A 20,249-nucleotide genomic window follows, 5' to 3' on the forward strand; every position below is an offset into this window, starting at 1 on the left:
GGCTGTAACCAAGAATTCTGAGCCCCATGACTGTAAAATTATGCATTTACCTAATTTTCAACAAAATGTAAAAAGGCCTAATAACATTTTTCATTATATATATATATATATATATATATATATATATATATATATATATATATATAAATCTTGTTTGTTACTTTAAATGAAATAAATGTTAACTGAAATAAAATAAACTACTAAAATATCTAAAGCTAAAATAAATAAAAAAAAATAAAATTAAAATATTAAATAAAAAATTAAAAAACATACTTTAAAAACTGAAACAAATAAAAATGACAAAAACATAACTAAAATGAAAATGAAAACACAAAATACAAAAATGTATTTAAATATTATTAAAAACTATAATAGTAAGGTACTAAAATAACACTCCTTCTGACTGCAATAATCCATCCTTTTGGAATCATGGGAAAGCAATCGCAGATTTTATTTCACACCATTTGGAGCTAATGCATTTTCTACAATTTCCCAAAACTCTGTATATGGGAAATGTGAAAAGGGTACATTACAGCAGCTCATTTTGGTCAAGAACTGTCTATTTATACAGTAAGAGCCCTGTGACTGACCTTTAAAGCAATCAATCACGTTTATGGTTATCTAAGCTATATTGTGGCAGTGATTCTCATCCTTTTTGACTCCAAGGCCCCCCTTTATCCAAGACGATATGAAGGCCCTCTTATATATGTAGGGCTTCTGTTGTAATAAAACAAATAAACTCAAAAATATGATGTCAATTTAATGTTGTACATAATTAACATAATTAAATGTAAATCATTTTAAGACTTTTTGAGGCCCCCTGGTTGAGAACCACTTCCCCACATTTACCAGTTTTGTTACTGCCCTGTGTGTCAGAAGAACCAATGCTCAGCCCAAGTCTGATCGGAGCTTAATAAAAGCTTCGGAAAATATTATTTTCTCACCGGAATGAAAGCAGTTATACACTTTGATGCTTGATGTCTGCTGGAATCTCGAGGAGTTTTATTTTAAATATTTGAAAGAAACCTTCAGAGATTTCAGAATGAGCCGCACTGCAATAGCTGTCTGATTTCAGACGTTTGATAGTGTTTTTTAAAAATGTCAGCTTATATATGTATATATATATATATATATATATATATATATATATATATATATATATATATATATATATATATATATATAAATGCTTTAAATTATCAGTAGCCTACTGTAATGAATAATGTAAGCCACAGTTGGACGAGCTACATTAACCCAGTAAAATTTGACCTGAAATCCAAAATGTTTTGAGCCATCTAATAATTTGAATAAAGGACGGGGCTGATTTAGAAACACTGCTGCACTTCCAAGGAAACACTTGAATGACCTACTTTTCCTATGCTGACAAGCTCTGCAGACTGGATCTTTATGTACACATAGTGCTGCAGTTAAAGATTTGGGCTGGCAAATGGCACCCCATTCAATCTCGCTTCAAACTTGAGCAAAGCACTTATCCTCAGATTGCTCCAGGACAGCTGTTGATGTTGTAAGTGTGCTCTGAAATGATTAGGATTGAGTGTCTTTGAAATAACAAATAGCCAGATGATTCTATCATGATGTGCCTAGACTCCGAGCACTCATTTAATAACATAATAAGGTAAAGGGTTTGGGTTATTTATTTGTGTTTATGTATATATTTATTTACAGATTACACAAATACATACAGTAGTTAATAAAAATACAAAAAATTAGATCTTGATGTCTGGAAGTATGTGCACATTGTATCCAAATACTACAAATGTAAAATAACCTCTGGCTTCTGAGGATGAAATTTAAATATTTTCAATAATTTAAGATTTTCAAATGTCATGTTAGGAATGCCAATGGAGTAAATCGCCCGCAGACACAAAGTTAAGAGTTCCCCATGTCTGGTTCAAGTTTTGAGCCTGTATATTTTGTTTTGAGTGATTTTCTGCATCACAATGAACTGAATTGCTGTGTCTTTTTATATATTTCTGTCTCGTCACAATGCAATTCTGTCAGTGTCCCTTCAAAACAGAAATAACTACCTCAATACCACAGTATTTTAACACTAATTTGAAGCTTAATAAAATGGTTTTATTGTCAAAAACCAACACAAGCCTCAAGAATGTCATTAATTTTTCTGTAACTGTGTGGTTGTGCATTTCCTTCTCTTAAACTTGGCATTTGAAACCTCTTCACAGAGGGAACATTTAGCTTGTAGCTTACAATTGAGAATGCATGTCATTTCCTATGGTGTCCATTTATTGTAAAAGGTCTATAATACTTTATTGCTCCCCCACCCTTCCACCTCTTTTCAGTCCCTCTAAATCAGTTAAGGACTTCCTCTAGAAGAATGAAAGGTCAGGCTTATTTAGTTAGGGAACGTATAATTCTGACCTACCATTTAGTCATGTTTGGGTGACAGATTTTCAGTGTATAAACCTACAATAAGATTGTTCTGTTCTGAAACAGCCTGGAGTGAATTGTAAAAACATCAAAGGCATTTATAGAAAATAAATATCTCCCAGTGGCTTTAATAGGTCAACATGTTTTTATGAAAGCTCCATCCATCTCCATAGGGAAATAACACGGCATTCTCAAAACTGGCTGCTGCACTTTTTAACGACATGAAGACAATGACCAATCTTAACCACCGATTGAAAAAAAAAAACTCATTCAAAAACAATTTGCTTCCAAAAGACAACTTGTCGTATTTAAATCGGTGCAGATTTTCAAACATGCCAACACTGAGCAACTCTCACTGAGTGATTCAGACACAAATATGAGGCCAGCTGACTATTGCGACAATGAAGATGAAATATGGCAGAAATAACATTGGAACTCTATATTAAACACACATTGACACATGTTGTTTTAACCTTTGATAAATGTACAATTTTATTGTCATCCAAAAAATCCAGACGGAACTCCACAGGCTGTGAGTGTGAACAGGACTGCTTCTATCTTATAGCAGTAATTCTTATGTAGGCAAATGTCTTTTTCCCCTACATTCAGTGGTTTGTTGTATCTAAGCCCCTACATTTGAGCATTCACTAGAGCTAATGAGCCGAATCTGTTTTTGCAACAGACTTGGCTCTCGGCCACTGGTCTGATCATCCTTGCCAGCTCCTGGGTGCCGTCTGGGATGCTTTCTACCCCGTTCTAGCACTTCGCTTTCCTGCGAGACCCCCTACAGACACCAATTTTAGGGTACCCGCTATTTCCTGACTCTGCTGAACAAGGGAGACGAAAGCTGGGGAAGCTTCATGCAGGAATGGCTGTAGAGGGTGGTGCAACTCTTAAGACTTCCAACATTTCGTACTAACACAAGCCTGAAGGACTTCTGATCAGTTGTGAAAGGGCTCCACCATCAGTTTGCCCACCAGACACACACCTAGATGTTCCACAGAGCCAAGTGCCACTTGGAAAGCCAGAAACCATAGTCAAATCCCTTTACTTCATGCAGGATAGTGTAACTGACATGGTTGTGAGCAACATTAAAGCACAATGAAGTATAAACCACCTGCAGGATTTCCTATTTAAAGAACCTCAAGTTCCTTAAATGTAAAAACAGTTGTCTTGAAAATAGCTTTAGCTACCAGCTAATTTCACCATGATGCTCTAAAAAGAGATCCTGAGAATCTTTCTTGCTTGCTGCCATTGTAAAGAACAATATTTTCTAGTTCCTCATGAAGTCTGTAACTTCTATCCAATGCCTTTACATTTGTACAGTGTATGTTGAACATTTTGTTTGTTTTTTTGTATTGTAATGGCATTATGTTCATATGGTTGTAAATTTTTTCAGTCTGCAAAACTTGCTCCTGTTTTGTATCTAAATTCTCTTCAAAGGGAACATCAGGAACACAATATCTTTATACACTGCAGGAAAGCTAAAGAAGTTGAGGCACACCAGAGCAGTTAGTGTGACTGCTCTATAAATGTTTAACACCATTTTACAATATAGGTCTAATGGGGTACATTTTTAATTGGATATTTGTCATCCAGGAGACACTTTTACAGTACACTAAGTTTTATAGAGTCCACCTGGAGCAACCTCAGGTTAATTGGTTTGCTCAGAAGCACAATCCTGAGACAGAATTTTACCAACTCTGGCTGACGAGTCGGATTGTTCTATCAAACAATAGAAACCATTGATTTCCATCGTATGGACAAAAAAAAGAAGAAGAAATCTCAAGATATCTTCTTTTGTGTGCATACACGTCATACACGTTAGAAACAACATGAGGGTGAATAAATGCTGAAATTTTGAGAGATATGCTTAACTATAACATTACTTATAAATAAAAATTACAGATTTATTCACTTCACACAAACAGTTAAAGACAGATGATGCAATTGTCAGACTGTGTACTTTTCTTCCCCTTGCCTTTGAGATTTGTGATATTGTATATAACTATTGTACAGTTCATTGAACACTTCCTTGACACCCATTTGAAGGGTGGTGTTCAAAAACTTAATGCCTTGTTCAGCACAATGGTCCAGGATACAGTATATGCCCTCTGTTAGATGTGCTTTGATTTCTGGCTGAAGCGTCACCTAGGAAATAAGACCGAAACTCATAGTGAGGGTATACAAAGACAACAATTCTGCAATGTGTGCTAATGTGATTATTCAGTGCAGTAACATGAGTCTCAGGCCAGTTAGTATGTCAAATGCATTTCACACTTCAAAGTGACAAAAACAATTGGCACATAGTGCATCGGATAAGTCCCAGTGCATGAACTCTCAAGCTATAATTGTGTGGTTTAAGATTTATAACACTGCGAAGATTCTACTCAAACATTCTTGCAAATATTGTGGTTCGCGAGAGCAGAAAAGACAATTTCAGGAAACATTTGAGTAGAAATTGGCATGGGCATGTGGTAGGTAAAAACTGATGACTAGTGTCTTACCCTTTGCAGTTCACAGACATATTGTGCAACCATGAATGAGGACAGGACTGTGAAATCTTCAGATGCATTGGCAATATGAGTGTACATCCTCTCTACCAGCCTAGCACACTTCAGAAGACTTTCTCTGTCTTTCTCAGAGGCTGAAAGAGATCATATAAAGTAGTTGTAATATTTTAATTAGAATCATCCATACAAAACGTGATTAATTATGCTTAATGCCATTGGTGCATTAAGATCATAACTTAAGCCATGCACCCTCTCTCCAAAACAATGCCCTGCAATAAAACAGTAATATTGTGAAATATTACAATTTAAAAAAACTTTATTAATTTAATATATTTTAAAGTGTAATTTATTTCTGTGATGGCAAAGCTGAATTTTCAGCATCATAACTCCAGTTTTCAGTGTCACATGATCTTTCAGAAATTATTCTGGTATGCTGTTCAAGAAAAAAAATTTATTATCTTATTTCTGTTATATTAATTACTTCTCATTATCAAGATTCTTTGATTAAGTTCAAAAGAACAGCATTTATTTTAAAAACATTTATTTACATTTGTAACAATGTAAAAATCTTTACTTAATTAAATTGTCACTTTTCATCAATTTAATTCATCTTTGCTGAATAAAAATATTGATTTCTTAAAACTTAAAATTTCTTAAAATTTGAACGGTAGTGTACCTCTGTCCAGTGTATTTAAACATATGCAAATATATTCCAAATGGTCAAACTTTAATTACACACTATAAAACGGATGGTTCCGGCCATTGATTCTTATTGGTTGAGTTGCGTTCGAAGTCGTTGTAAAATTGCCGAAAACATACATACAGCTGACCACATTACATAAATATCTGCGCCACTGAATGTGTATGTTGCTGCTTCTGTCTTAGCAACCACTCTTAGCAATGTAGACATGTTTGTTCTCTATTGATTTTGTTCATTGAAGCTTACTGTATTATGTAAGAAGATTATTGTTAGAGAGATATCGAGTGACCGAGTGTATTACCTGCATTCAGATTTAGCATTTCCCTTCAGGTCTGTCTATGTTCATAATAAAAAATCCATTTGAATGTCCACTGCAATCCTGTCCTTTTAACGTTAAATGGGCTTTCCCATGCCCTGCTGACACTGACAGCGCTAGGCAAAGCATTTGCGTCTTTTTCCGTGTTCACAAGTTTCAATCTTTGAGACTGAGTGACTCGATCATAAAGACAATCTTTGCCGCCATCTAATGGCGTAATAATGTAACTTCTGTTGCTGTTCACAGTCAGGGACTATTTTTTTCCAGCGGAAGGAAGCCTTTTAATGATTTTACTTCATGAAAGTTGAATTGATACATATTTTTTGTCTTTAATTTTTGTATTGTGTGGTAGCCGTTTTATAAAAAGCAGTAAGCCCCATGAAGCCGTGGTTTACAATGAATTTATAACAGCTAAGGATCTCCGCTTCGCGTTGTGCCTAACAACACCCCTTAGCTGTTATAAATTCACACAGCTTCTTGTGGCTTATTGATTTATTCTGTTCTCTTTAAAATGGAACATAATGCATTAACCACCAATCATGATAATATTATTATTATTCCAGGTTAAATCTTTTCAAAGCCACATTATCTGTGGAGCCAGACAGATCAGAGTGAGTGATCATCGCATCACATTCAGGCTTTAAGGAAGTTACCACAAGATGATCAGTAAGATTGAAATTGCCTCACATCTGAATAAATTTTAGTTCTGACTGAGCTTTGATGTCAAATATGAAAGTATAAGAAATGAAGAAAGACTAAGTGTACTGATGCTACTGCCAAAAGTCTTTAAATCTCAAGTCATAAAAAGAATTCTCAATTTAAAAGGGATACACCTTCAGTGCTGAAATGTGTTGAGCCTCGAGCTTCGGGATCAAATTCAACCTTCTTTCTTCATGGAATTTTTTTCACTTTCACTTCACTTTGAAATCCACAGAGCCACAGTCTGCAAGCGTGTGTCTCTGAACACAACTCTGCGAGGTGCTTGTCTTATTAGGTGAATCGTACCTCAAGTAACATCTTTTTCTTCCTGCACAATAAATGAATTCAGGGCAACTTGTAGATGAAAAAGTATCAGCAGCCACATGGCTCCGTGACACAACGACTCTATGGTTGAGAATACGACACTTTTTATATCAAGTTTCAAAAGTAATGGCTTGCCAGCAACAGGTGATTTCCACTTTCATTGTGTCAGCTACAGCCAACAATAAGTGCAGACATACTGACAAAAAAGAGCCTTTGAATTCACTGATGTCAAATTTGTCTTCTTGCACAAAAGTCTTATGGAAAAGGTTACAAGATAGTGATGAACAGAAGATTGATAGCCGGGTGAAACTTAGCACTGACAAAAATATGAATCGGCACAAATGTTTTCAACATCCCTAATATAAAGAAATGTTTCTTGAGCAGCAAATCAGCATATTAGAATGATTTCTGAAGGATCATGTGACACTGAAGACTGGAGTAATGATGCAGAAAATTCTGCTTTGCCATCAAAGGAATAAATGACAATTTAAAATGTATTCAAACAGAAAAAAAAAAAAAATGATTATAGATTGTAATAAACAACAATATTACTATTTGTCTTTGTGAGCATAAGAGACTTCTTTCAAAAACAAACAAATATTTACTAACCCCAAACTTTTGAAAGGTATATAATGCTTAAATTTTAGCATGAATTTAGAGCACTTCTGAATGTGGGTATAATAGGTGTGCTTACTTCTGTCAGAGTCGCCCCGCTGTCTGCCTTCATGCATGACTGATGAAACCAAGCGATGAAAGCAATTCAGGAAGGCGGGAGAAGCCTTCAGCATCACCTGCAAACATTTAAAGCTCTCAAAATTGGTGCACAGCTGGGCTCGGTGTAAAATCCATTGGCCTTTATGTTTATCCAATGAATACTACTCCAGATTTATTACATTGTGCAAGTCGAACACAAAAAACAATAATCTTCTGTGCCAAAAAAAGGGCAAGCTAAACATTTTTAGATATGTCCATAGATGGCTGGGAAAAGAACACTGTGGAGTGATTCAAAAATCCTGATGTATTTTAATATTTTAATAAAATGCTGATTTTTAGTTGAATCATAGCAACAACGTAAGCAACATCTTTACAATGACTGGCAAGAAAATATGTGTGTGTGTACAGTATATGCACACTGATGAGCCAAAACATTATGACCAGTCCCAGGTGAAGCGAAGTATTGTCCATATCTCAATTTGTTAATCATTTCTGATATTTTCCAAATGCATAGCAAATCTTTTCTGAGCTTAGTTTTTAACAGCAGATGGCACTCTAGACTATTTTGTTAACCACATGCTCAAATGCTCATGAAGAAGACTGCTTGTGCATTCGGCTGAATCTGTCAAAAAGAAAGGCACACTTCGATGCACTTTCGGTCTTCCAATGGCTACTTTGTGCACATGTCCGTAAAGTTCACGAGACCGTAGGGTGTCCCAATTGTCAATTTTAGGTTTCAGAAGGGTTGCTTTGCGGCTGATATGCACCCTCGATGCACACTTTTGCTGAGCCCACATTAGTGCGAGCTCCGCAGCAGACTTCTTCCTGACAGTGGCATTACGTCACGAAAGTGCAGACTCATAGGAAGACCGTGAGTGTTTAGGGTGCCATTTGGGAAAGGGCCTGAGAATGTATTTGAACCTCAGAATGTTTTTATGACGTGAGATTAATGTAAAACACACTTCACTTCAACCTTTTCAAACTTCATTAATTATTTTATAGAAGGTTCAAGAGGTGTGCGTAAGGAATTGGAAGGAAGCAGAGTACGGCTATTTCTAAAGCATACAGTGCCATCTGCTGTTAAAGAGAATTGTGATACATACGGAAAATATCGGAATCGATCCAGAATAATTTCTCGATTTGTGATGCATTGATGTATTGAACCCTGTGTCTGGTCATTCATGTGGACGCACATTTGACACGTGCCACCCATCTAAACAATGTTGCAGACCAGTAGTGTTCCCTGGTAAAAGTGGCTTCTTTCAGCTCGATAATGCACATTGTTCATTATGTCTAATGGTCATGTACTACTCCATTCTGCTAAACCTAATTTGTGCTCTCATTTCACTTTATAAATTCCATCAAACACAAGGTCGTGTTGAGATTGTACAAAGATTCCCACTTTCACTGGCAAAGTAAGCTGTACACCTTGAAGTCTCGCACAATCTCAGCATTCCTCACTTACCGGACTCTGTGAGATCCTTCCCCTCAGGACCTGTGGCAGCTTTCCAAACTACATTCTAATTTTCACTAGTATTAAGTGCAAATTAAAACATCTCTCCAGGACACTGTAATGTTCGCTCCTAACATCACGCAGCATTAGCCTGTATAACACACCTATTTGCATAAACCTATAAAACTTATCTAATTTACCAATTCAGCTGAATGTTACTTATTTACCATGACATCCACCATTTTAACAGAACATAATAAGAACAAATTACAGAATTTTACTTTTTTTTTTTTTTTTACTGAAAACAGTCAAGTAATACAATGTTTTTCATCTCAAGAAAATCCATGTCATTTTGTGTTTACTGATGGATATATTAAATTCTTGATCCACACAATGGGAATAATTTTTTTGTCCACCAGACAGTACGTTGGGTGTGTTCATGAAACAAAACCGTATTAATAAAACATTTTCCCAAAGTGCAGATAAACAGATGTCAGACACCCGCCTTTAAAAAACTTATAGCATCTGGCACAGTTTCTACCTCCACAGCCTCTAGGAGATTTCTAAAGTCAATTTAAAATGTATAAGGATATAATTCAACTTGGAAAAAGTGCAATAAAATGTCTAGGTTTTATCAGGTTTAAGCTCTTATCTCTCTCTCCTTCCAGCCCGAGGATACTCACCTGAGGGTAGCAGTGGATAATTGCAAACAGGGCTTCATGGATGGCCTCAAAAGCAGCATGATAGTCCTCCATGGAATGACTGTCAAGAGGCACAAACTGCAGTGCACCCAGAACCACAATGACATTGTGTGGATTGGAGATCTGTGCTTCACCCTGCAAGAGCAGGACAGTCAAAGCCTCGAGAGTTGGCAACGTCAGCGCACGGGTCTGAGAGGGGAGCTTGCTGGACTCCTTTATTACAAACTGAAAACAAGGAAATCTGTAAGGAAATCTGTGAAATTCAAGAGTAATGTCTCTCAAATGGATACTGCTAACATATCAGTCATGAGATGTTTGACTGAAATAAAATAATTTCTGGATTACAAAAACAGCAGGATGAAATTTCACATTGCATAACATTAATGCATTTAGCAGATAGTTTTCCTTGGGAAACCTTTTTTTAATTCAATCGAAATTGTACAAAATTGTAACCATGATACAGCATGAAAAATAAATTAAGAAAGGAAGAAAGTGACGTGATGTGGGGCCAAGTATGGAGTCCCATACACCGGAATTTGTGCTCTGCTGTTCATTCACTCTCCCAACCTACAATTTCCTGCTGGTACTAAGACTCAAACCCGCAACCTTCGGGCTACAAGTCTGACTGCCCAAGATAACTCTGATGTGCGTAGAGCACCCGAAAAATACCAAAAACACACGGAAATCTTTAGTAAAAGACAAAAGATTTATGCGCAAATGAAGAGAAACTCGAGCTGAAATTTTGTGTAACATTACAAAAGTCTTTACTGTCACTTTTGATTTCCTTAGGTGTAGGTGTTATTTAAAAGAAAAAGAAAAAATGAGTTCAAAGAGTACTTAAGAGTATTATGAAATATATACAATATAAGCACTACAGAGCTCTAACAAACCACAGGCTGACTTTTACCAGAAATCCTGCAGACATCTTCAAACGTAGCACAATATAAGTTCACACAGAATACTTTTCAACTGCTCAGCAAACGATCGGTGCTATAAAATATTAATGACAAAAGCCACGATTACAGAGCTTGTTCTTATGTGTGTGTACTAAAGACAGTGGAGATGTGAGTAGGTTAACAAAGCGTCTGGTCGCTGGGCTGAACTCTGCTAGTGGTAGCTCTAGTATGTCAAGTTCTGATGCTGAGAAGAAAGGTGCAGTGATAAAAGTAACCTGACAGGCACACACAGTCCTTCTCTGAGTGAACTCGGTGACATAGACAAGGCTTTGAAACCTGACTTTTCCAGGCAGATGAATTTTAATGCTAAATCAAGACAAGAGAGTCAGGCCGGTGGGTGAGGTATGTGATATGTTTTGCAAAGCTAGCTGCATGGTGTTTTTTACTGCCAGCCAATTCTCTAGGCACCCTTAAAGGAATGTTCCAGCCTCAATAGAAGTAAAGCTTTAACGCATTTATTGAAATATGCCCCACTGATTTTAACCAAGAAGTCCAGGAAATCACGTATAAAGGAAGTAAACAGTGCCAGGCACATCAAAGTTTTAAAAGTTGTAATGTGATCCTTGTATTTTTTGTTAAAGCACTTCTTTCTTATAAAAATATGTTATTTAAAGTAGTCTAAATCGAAAAGTGCAATGGTTCCTGGGTTTGAAGGTCATGGCTTTACATGGTCATGGAACATTTTTAAGGTTGTTGGGAAGACAAATTGGGGGAAATATTGTCTATCCAGTGTTATTACTTAAAGTCCAGTCCTTAGGCAGATGCTTACACATAAAAAATAGGATATTATGATACTTTCATCTTGAAAATAGCATCACATTAAAAAGAAACCAGTAAAACAGAAATGCATGTGTGATTAATCTTATTCGAGGGGAAAAAAAACATCAAATGGGAAATAAATTGAAAACAGGAATTGAAATACTTACTATGAGAGTGGATATGATTTGTGGGGTGATAAGCCAAAAAGCCTTCAAGCAATGCTCTGGAAGCAGACAACAGGAGAGCAGCTTTATGAAAGTCACTGCAGACAGAACTTCCTGTGAAAGAAAAAAAACAACATCATCACTGCACACTACAAGCATGCTTAGAAAGAAAATGGAATGGATTTTATCTTAATGTTTTCATGTCAACATCAATCATCCATTTCACTTTGCAGAACAAAGAATCTATCAAAAACAAGAGGCAGAATTTTAAATATTAAGGCTGTCATTCACCGAAATGATGATCGTTAATCACATACCTCTTTGCAGTTAAAATGTTTAATGTTAATGTTTTAAGAAAAGAAAACTACACAGACCTATTAGGTTCAGTAATTTGTGTGAATGACATTCATAGCATAAATTTATGCAACAACAAAGACTATTTCACAGACTCTTTCTCATATTGCATCAAACCCCTTGGGAAATGCAAAAACGGAACTATTCTCTCCAATAATTCTAATAAAACTTTCCCAACTCATTTCTGATGTAATTTCACATTCATTAAGATGATTTTGCACTCTGACCTGAAGTCCTCCACTGGTGTTCTTAATTCAATGAAAGAGAGTGTGTCACTCTTGGGTGATATTTCATTTCAGCCCAAATTCAATAATACTTAAATTTCACCATATAAAGAACGCAAATTACTTTACTTTTATTATGTGTCCTATCTGGGTTTTATATCCAAAGAAATTACATATAAAGGGTGACTTTTTCAATTATTCACTGATAATGGGTGCTCTGCTAGGGACTTTTGTTCCGTAAGTTTTCACAAATTGCACAGAACACATTGAAACCATGAAAAGGAATAAATTGTGTTAACCTTGTAAATAAATTAACTGTATTAAGTGATACATTTATTGCATACATTAACTATTACAGCTACAATAAGAACACAACAAAAACACTCCAACAATCTTACAGTGGCTTGGCCTTCTTCAATCTTTGCCGGCACAAGCCCCTCTCTGAGCATCATCAGTAATAGATGGAGCTGCTCTTGAGAACAGTTGGACACCAGCTGATTAAGCAGCTCCTTTACTGGCCCCTCCAGCTTCTTCACATTCGACAACGACATCCAAGTTCCTGACGAAATGATTGAGAGACTGTTTTCAGAACAGACAGAGGGTTCACAAAAATTTGTAGCATCAATTTTATTCTAGTCAAGCAAATGTTTTGAAAAGTTTTAGGACCTTGTACCTGACAGCAGCGCATGAATACTACGCAAAATCTCAATATGGACTTCTTCAAGATCTGCTGTTTTGGTCTTTTCCATAATCGTGTAAAAAGCAGAGAGATAGTTAACTGATGAAATGAGGAAGTCCATAGGGCGAGGTGACGGGAACAGTTCCTTTAAGATCTGCTGGTAAAAGCTCCGGTAGAACGTCATTCGGGATATTTTCTCCAACCCGTCATCCTCAGAGATTGAGGCTCTTGCTAGTTCACTCCTGATCATGACCGTTACCACTTCAACAGAGAAGGACTGCCTGAGGAGACTACTTCCCTTGCCCATTAGCACAGCCAGAACGGCTGGCTCCATGACAGAAGTGGCCTTCTCTAACAAATGAGTCAGAGTCTGATCCAGCTGTTTGTTCTTGCCGAGGGTTGTGATCATTTCTTTGCAAAGCACGCTTAAAATTACCAGATGGAGCTGTAGCGAGCAGAGATCCCCTGTGTCTACAGCCAGAACTCCTGCGGCAATGTTACTCTCAACCATGAAGGAGATAAACTTCTCCAGATTGAGGCACATGCTGCTCTTCCTGTCGATTATGAGCTGAATTAGGGACTGAATGAAGTCTTGAACTGACTGAAGGAAAGACAACCATGTCGGGCCGTCCACACCTTTGAAGAGCCCCTTGTTGCTCCGAGAGAATAGGGATGTCATTGTTGCCTCTAAGAGATTACTTCCATGAACAACTTTCAGAAGAGTTTGGGAGTTTTTAACCAGCAGAACTGAAGCCATAACACTGAAAAGCTCTTTGAGCAATCCGATAGATGCAGAGAGATTGACGCTTTCATCACCCTGAACACAAGAAGTCAGTGTGAACAAGCTCAGAAAAAGTTCTGAATAGTCTTCAGGGGACATTGCGTATCCATTCAGGACACTTGTGATTTTGAGTAGCTGCAGTAATTGATCTACCTGTGTTTTAGATAGAGGTATGGAAGATCTCTTTTTGACAGAGTCTAACATCTCCTGTCCAATGGCTTTCAGTCTGTTCAGAGAAGGTGTCATGCCTGTTTCTCCATTGTCGACTCCAACCATTTCCATACAAGGTTTGAAAAATGAAGGACTGATTAACTGCATGTGTGATGAGTCCAGCAGTCCAAAAAATGCCTTGATGATGCACTTCATCACTGCTGAAAAAATCTCAGGGAGCTCGCAAAGAACAGGACTCTCGAGTAATTGTCTGGATATTAAGGAGACAGAGATCCCAGTGTTCTCCAAATTGCTTCCAGAGGCATCCAAGCCCTGAAGCAAAGAATTCAACATGCATTCTGCAAAAACAGACATGTCGTTTGGTTCGAGATAAGGGGCAATTAAAGGAAGGTTGGAGGTAACAAGAAACCAGTGAGCTGCCTTATAAGTGTTGGTGTTAACACTACAAAATTGAAGGTCCCAGATTTGATTGGGGTCGAGCATTATTGAAAGTTCTTGCCTGTTTAGAATAAACTGGGCCATTTTCTGCATCTCTGATGCATCTGACGTTACAGTAAATGATTTGAGCAGGTGTATCTTCAGCTTGTGGAGTGTAAGCAGTGTCTGTAAAAATTTACCAAGTGGACTGTCCATGTCCCTTAGTGTCAGGGCTTTGTCCACTAAAGAGCCACTCTGTGAGACAGCCGGTGATGTGTACTTAGCACAGTGTATCTGGAAGAGCACATCCGCCTCAACCCAAGTATGGGTAAGCAGAAGGGTCACCTCTTGGACCTTTTCCCTCCAAGCGCCTTCGATGACAAGGTTCTGCTTCAACAGGTCTTCAACAACCTTCAGTACCGCTGTCATCACATTCTGAGTTTGCTTCACAATTGGCACCGGGGTGCTGTTGTCCAGGGTCTTAAAACTGAAGAGTACAGAATAGAGGAGCAAACTTACAGAAAACATTTTCAGTGCCAAATCCGACGTTTCATCTTCATCTCGGATGTGGGGGAGCATATAGCACTGCATCCTATTTAAAATGAGCCAACAGATCTCAAGATTTTGGCTCGGAGGATTGTCTAACAAACACTGAGTCAGGGTCTTTTGTATTGCTTCGGGCAACAACGCTGGTCTCAATTCATCGGCTGCAGGCCGACACACTACATCAAGCAGCTCTTCGATAAGTTTAGGCAGCTGTCGAAGTTTGCTGTAAGTTTGCAAAACAGCAGACACAAGTGCTTCTCTGGCTTTCCTAACACGTAGTTCCATGTTGTCTGCATCAACCCACACAGCCGAAAGGAGCTCATCTAAATCTGGCTCCAGGATATGGTGATTCAGTGCAAGCAGAGTCCTGAGACAGCGGTACCAAGCTGGGATGCCCATCTGTGTATTGTTAAATAATAGGCGAGCCAGTTTCCTGTAGAAATTCAATTGCACCTCTCCGTGTTTTATTCTGTCTGCAGCTACATTATAGATATCACCAGCCAAACAGGAGTTAATGAGGTTCTCAAGAGCGAGTAAAGCAATACTCCAGTTCGATGCACTAAATTTCTCATCAATATCCAGTTCATCTGTGAACCCCAAAGCAATAATGAGCTTAGCCATGAGGTGGAAGATCACTTGCTTGTTCTCTCCCCCTTTGCAAAATGAATCTAAGGCGAATTTAAACAGCAGGGCAAGAGAGTTTGACTTTACAGCGTAAAATAACACCTCTTCCTCTTCATTAGCTCCTTGGACGCAAAGTTTCGAAAGGAGGATATTGACTGGGCCTTGCAAGCCCTTTCCCGCGTGGCTCTTTTTGGCACGAGATTCATCCTCTGATGGTAAAACTTCATCTTTGTAGGACGGTAAATGATCAGGGATGAAGAGTGCTGACTGAAGGACAGCGTCCACTTTGTTCCGGATTTCCTTGCTCAGATTCTGTCGAATTTTGACGTCATCATTCTCTGTCCATACTCTAGTGTTCAGTAAGTGTCTGAGCAGGAGAAGCGGATGAAGAAGGTGTGCCGTCACCTGGGAAAACACTCGGTTGGAGTTCGCCTGCTGTTTCTGCACTGTGAGGTAGGTGCTGAGAACAACAAGCAGAACCTCAAAGACTTTGGGCGAGAGAGGCTCCTCAGATTTTTGCTGTCTGAGCTGCATGCTGGACAAGCCACAAAGTCGAGACAAGAGCTCCACTAACAACTCATATTTAGCAGTGTAGGCCACAGAGAGCACTGGAGAGGTCAAGATGCCATGGCAACAGCTCAGAACAGTGTGGAAACTGACAGATGTAAGTCCTGAAGAATATTCCAGAATCCTGTCATTGATCATCTAGGACAAAATAAAACACATGAGAAATGCAATGGTGCCAATGTTCATTTTTACATTTTTTTTAGTCTGTATTTTTAGTCTTCTGACAAAAATATCCATAAAATATAATAATTCATGTCATATTAATTCATTTTTAGTCAGTTTTATTCTGACTAAAATTATATCTAATTTTAAGCAACAAAAATAACATTTAAAAAAAAAGTTAAACATGCATCATCATCATTTAAAAAACAGCATGTAAAAACTTAAAACAAACTTAAAAATAAAACATTACATTATACTATTGTAATACAATATTGTAAATTCTTTATGCTTTAATTATTCAATGTCTGTGTCTTAGTGTGCAAGAGTGCATTTACAACTTGACCTTCATTTTCACTATATTTGGGTTATTTGATACAACTATATTCTTTCTAAATCTTTCAAAAACATTGTGAATAAGTTGAGGTGTATTTTTTTACTCATCACATTTTTAGCAATAGTGTTTTAAATAATAGAATCTAATAATCATCAGTATAATTATGCATCACCTTTGTTAACGTTGACAAAATAAAAGAAACCTAATATATAAGTAATTTTGAGTAAATTAACCTAATAGACAAAATGAAAGAGACTTACAAATAAGAATAATACAAGTAGAAATTATTTATTATTATTAAAAACAATATTAGTGCTACTATACCTAATAATACGGAAGAGGATTAGGGCCAAGCAATAATAAAACAAAACCATCTCGAGATTAAAGTTGTTAAATTTCGAGAAAAAACTCGTTAAATTTCAAGAAAAGAGTCAAAATAAAATGTTGAGAATAAACTCGTTAAATTACGAGAAAAAAATCATTAAATTTCAAGAAAAAAGTCGAGATAAAATGTTGAAAATAAAGTCATTAAATTACGAGAAAAGTCGTTAAATTACGAGAGCAAATTCGTTAAATTATGAGAACAAATTTATTAAATTATGAGAAAAATGTCGTTAAATTTTGAGAAAAAAGTCGAAATAAAATGTTGAGAATAAACTCATTAAATTACGAGAAAAAACTCGTTAAATTTCAAGAAAAAAGTCTAGATAAAATGTTGAGAATAAAAGTCATTAAATTACGAGAAAAAAGTTGTTAAATTACGAGAACAAATTCGTTAAATTATGAGAAAAATGTCCTTAAATTTCGAGAAAAAAGTCGAGATAAAATGTTGAGAATAAACTCGTTAAATTATGAGAATAAAGTCATTAAATTACGAGAAAAAAGTCGTTAAATTATGAGAACAAATTCGTTAAATTATGAGAAAAATTACGTTAAATTTTGAGAAAAAAAGTCGAAATAAAATGTTGAGAATAAACTCATTAAATTATGAGAAAAAACTCGTTAAATTTCAAGAAAAACGTTGAGATAAAATGTTGAGAATAAACTCATTAAATTATGAGAATAAAGTAATTAAATTATGAGAAAAAAGTTGTTAAATTATTTAATGAATTTGTTCTTGTAATTTAATGACTTTTTTTCTCATAAATTATTAAGTTTATTCTCAACATTTAATCTCGAAAATTAACAACTTTAATCTCGAGATGGTTTTATTTTTTTATTATTGCTTGGGCCTAATCCTCTTCCATATAATAATAACTGAGTGATGGAATAGTACAACACTTAAGTAGGAGTGAACAGAACAGTGAAGCGAAATTCTTGCAAAATTGAAGTATTAGTAAATACCTGTGCTACTGTGAGACGAAGGCTAATGGTTTTTCCCTGACTCAGCACATTATGAAGCTTCCGGCTGTGGAGAATATCATCTAGGTAGGTCCATAAACCCTCCACCACCTCCGGGGGCACCTCCATTTTCTTATTGTAAAAACCAGTGAGGGCATGACTTGTCCAGTCAAACAGAACCTGTGATTGGGAAAAATGTTACATGCTTAATAATACAAGATACATAAATGTTTAAATAGCATACACTTAAAAACACTACAGTCAATTAATCTGCTATATATATATATCCAAATAAAATGACAATTTTATGAGAAATTTAGGTAACGCTTTAGTTTTATTGTCCAATTCTATGCATGTTACTAAGATATTAGCTGTTTATTAGTACTTATTAAGCACATATGAATGCCTTATTCTGCATGGCCATATTCTACATCCCCCATAATCTTACCCAATACCTAAACTTAACTACCTTACTAACTATTAAGAAGCAGTAATTAGGAGTTTACTGAGGCAAAAGTCATAGTTAATACTGAGAATTGGACCCTAAAATAAAATGAATTTTATGTCATGCATTTCTGTTATACTCTCAAAAATATGCAGACTGAAAACAAGTCTGTATTTCAATAGGATAAATTACCTGCTCTTTGTTAGGAAGAAGGCACTGTGTTGATATCCATGCAAATCGAGCAAGTTTGAGTTTGTCTGGCCAGGGTGTGCGAGGGTTTTTCAGTTTCAGATGGATGCCAGAGTAAATGGCAGCCATATCTAAATATCTTTGTGTCTAAAGGAACAAAAACATACATTATTCAGCTGATTTTTTACATACTATGTTCACACCAATTAAATGTTGCTTGAGGGTTGATATTAGAGATGAACCGATAATCAGTTTGACAAATGTATGCGTGTATGTATGTATGTGTGTATGTATGTATGTGTGTATATATATATATATATATATATATATATATATATATATATATATATATATATATATATATGTGTGTGTGTATATATATATTTGAAAAATGAAGATACATTTCAGTCCATCTCGAACACAAAACTATTTTGCATTATTATGTTGTAAACAACGACAGCATAGTAATAATAAATCATTTGTAATAAATATTTGTATTATTGTTATTACATGGATACATTTTATGCATACGAATCTGAACAGAGAGAAATTGAATACTAGTATTTCATAAACATGAAATATGCATTTTCAGATTTACCATGTAACGTAAAAATGACACAAAAATTTGAGGTTTTTCTCTCTCTCTCACTTTGTTAACATTTTGAACAGTCTCTAGCAGATATCTGGCAGCCCCTAGCGAATCACATCGCAAAACAATCTCAAAAAGCGTTCTAGAATTTATTGAATCAAACGTACCGAAATATAACAAGTATTATAGTAAGCAACTTTCAATAAACTTACAATCTCATCACACACGTGCTACCACTGCGAAGACTGTAAAGACCTTTAACCTCTTCACTTTGACACCAGACAGTAATAATCGAGAACAAGCATCAACGCTAGAAACGGATTCATTGCTTGACAACATAATTAAATTATGTCTTAACACCGGTGATTACACAAAGAAATGTCAGAAATCCACAACGGTGGCAAAATAATAAGTAGATATCATATAAACAGATGCAGCACTTGTATGACGTTCTACGGTTAATTAAACTTTTTGACTTATCATGTCTGAAAATGGTTTCGTCAGAGATTATAGAACTGAATAAATAGATTCTGCATTAGCTGCCGTGTTTGCAGGTCCGCCATATTGGAAAGGTCAATATCCGTCCGTGTGTGCAACAGGCAGCATTATCCCCCTTCCAACCGATTTTCACAAGATTGGGTCTATCATAGACTTTGGCCAATTGTGCATGTTGTATAAGATAAAAACGTCAAAAAAGAGTATTAGTTAATAATAATCATAAACACGGTATGATGTCTTTAAAGCTTCCATTTTAATGCGTTGGAGTGAGAACGTCATAAGTGAATCTAGCAATCCAAAAACATTCATAATATATTCTATTACTAAATCATAGTAAATAGCAGCATATATTAACATAGTAATCTCTCTCTCTCTCTACATTTACATTTAGTCATTTAGCAGACGCTTTTCTCCAAAGCGACTTACAAATGAGAATAGAAGAAGCAATGTAATCAACATGACTACAACATTATGTAAGTGCTATGTGAAGTCAGTTTCATCAGTAAAGTGCTTTTAGCAAGGAATTAAAAAAAAAAAAAAAAAATATATATATATATATATATATATATATATATATATATACAGTACTGTGCAAAAGTCTTAGGCACGTCAGTATTTTC

At 36.0% G+C, this 20,249-nt stretch overlaps 1 protein-coding gene and 1 pseudogene across 1 annotated transcript; both read right to left on the reverse strand.

The window, feature by feature from the left end:
• Positions 1–1,329: 1,329 nt before the first annotated feature.
• On the reverse strand, positions 1,330–19,434 carry urb2 (URB2 ribosome biogenesis homolog). The gene is made up of 10 exons (XM_067386213.1): positions 19,344–19,434; positions 18,546–18,689; positions 17,912–18,088; positions 12,960–16,209; positions 12,685–12,845; positions 11,712–11,822; positions 9,812–10,054; positions 7,656–7,752; positions 4,917–5,056; positions 1,330–4,560 (listed from the first exon to the last, which is right to left on the reverse strand). The coding sequence occupies exons 2-10, from the start codon at positions 18,669–18,671 to the stop codon at positions 4,363–4,365; spliced, it is 4,503 nt and encodes a 1,500-aa protein (XP_067242314.1). The 5' UTR covers positions 18,672–18,689; positions 19,344–19,434; the 3' UTR covers positions 1,330–4,362.
• Positions 10,466–10,551, reverse strand: LOC137020887 (U5 spliceosomal RNA; annotated as a pseudogene).
• Positions 19,435–20,249: the final 815 nt, after the last annotated feature.

This window comes from Chanodichthys erythropterus, chromosome 5, assembly GCF_024489055.1.
Source record: "Chanodichthys erythropterus isolate Z2021 chromosome 5, ASM2448905v1, whole genome shotgun sequence".
NCBI lineage: Eukaryota > Metazoa > Chordata > Actinopteri > Cypriniformes > Xenocyprididae > Chanodichthys > Chanodichthys erythropterus.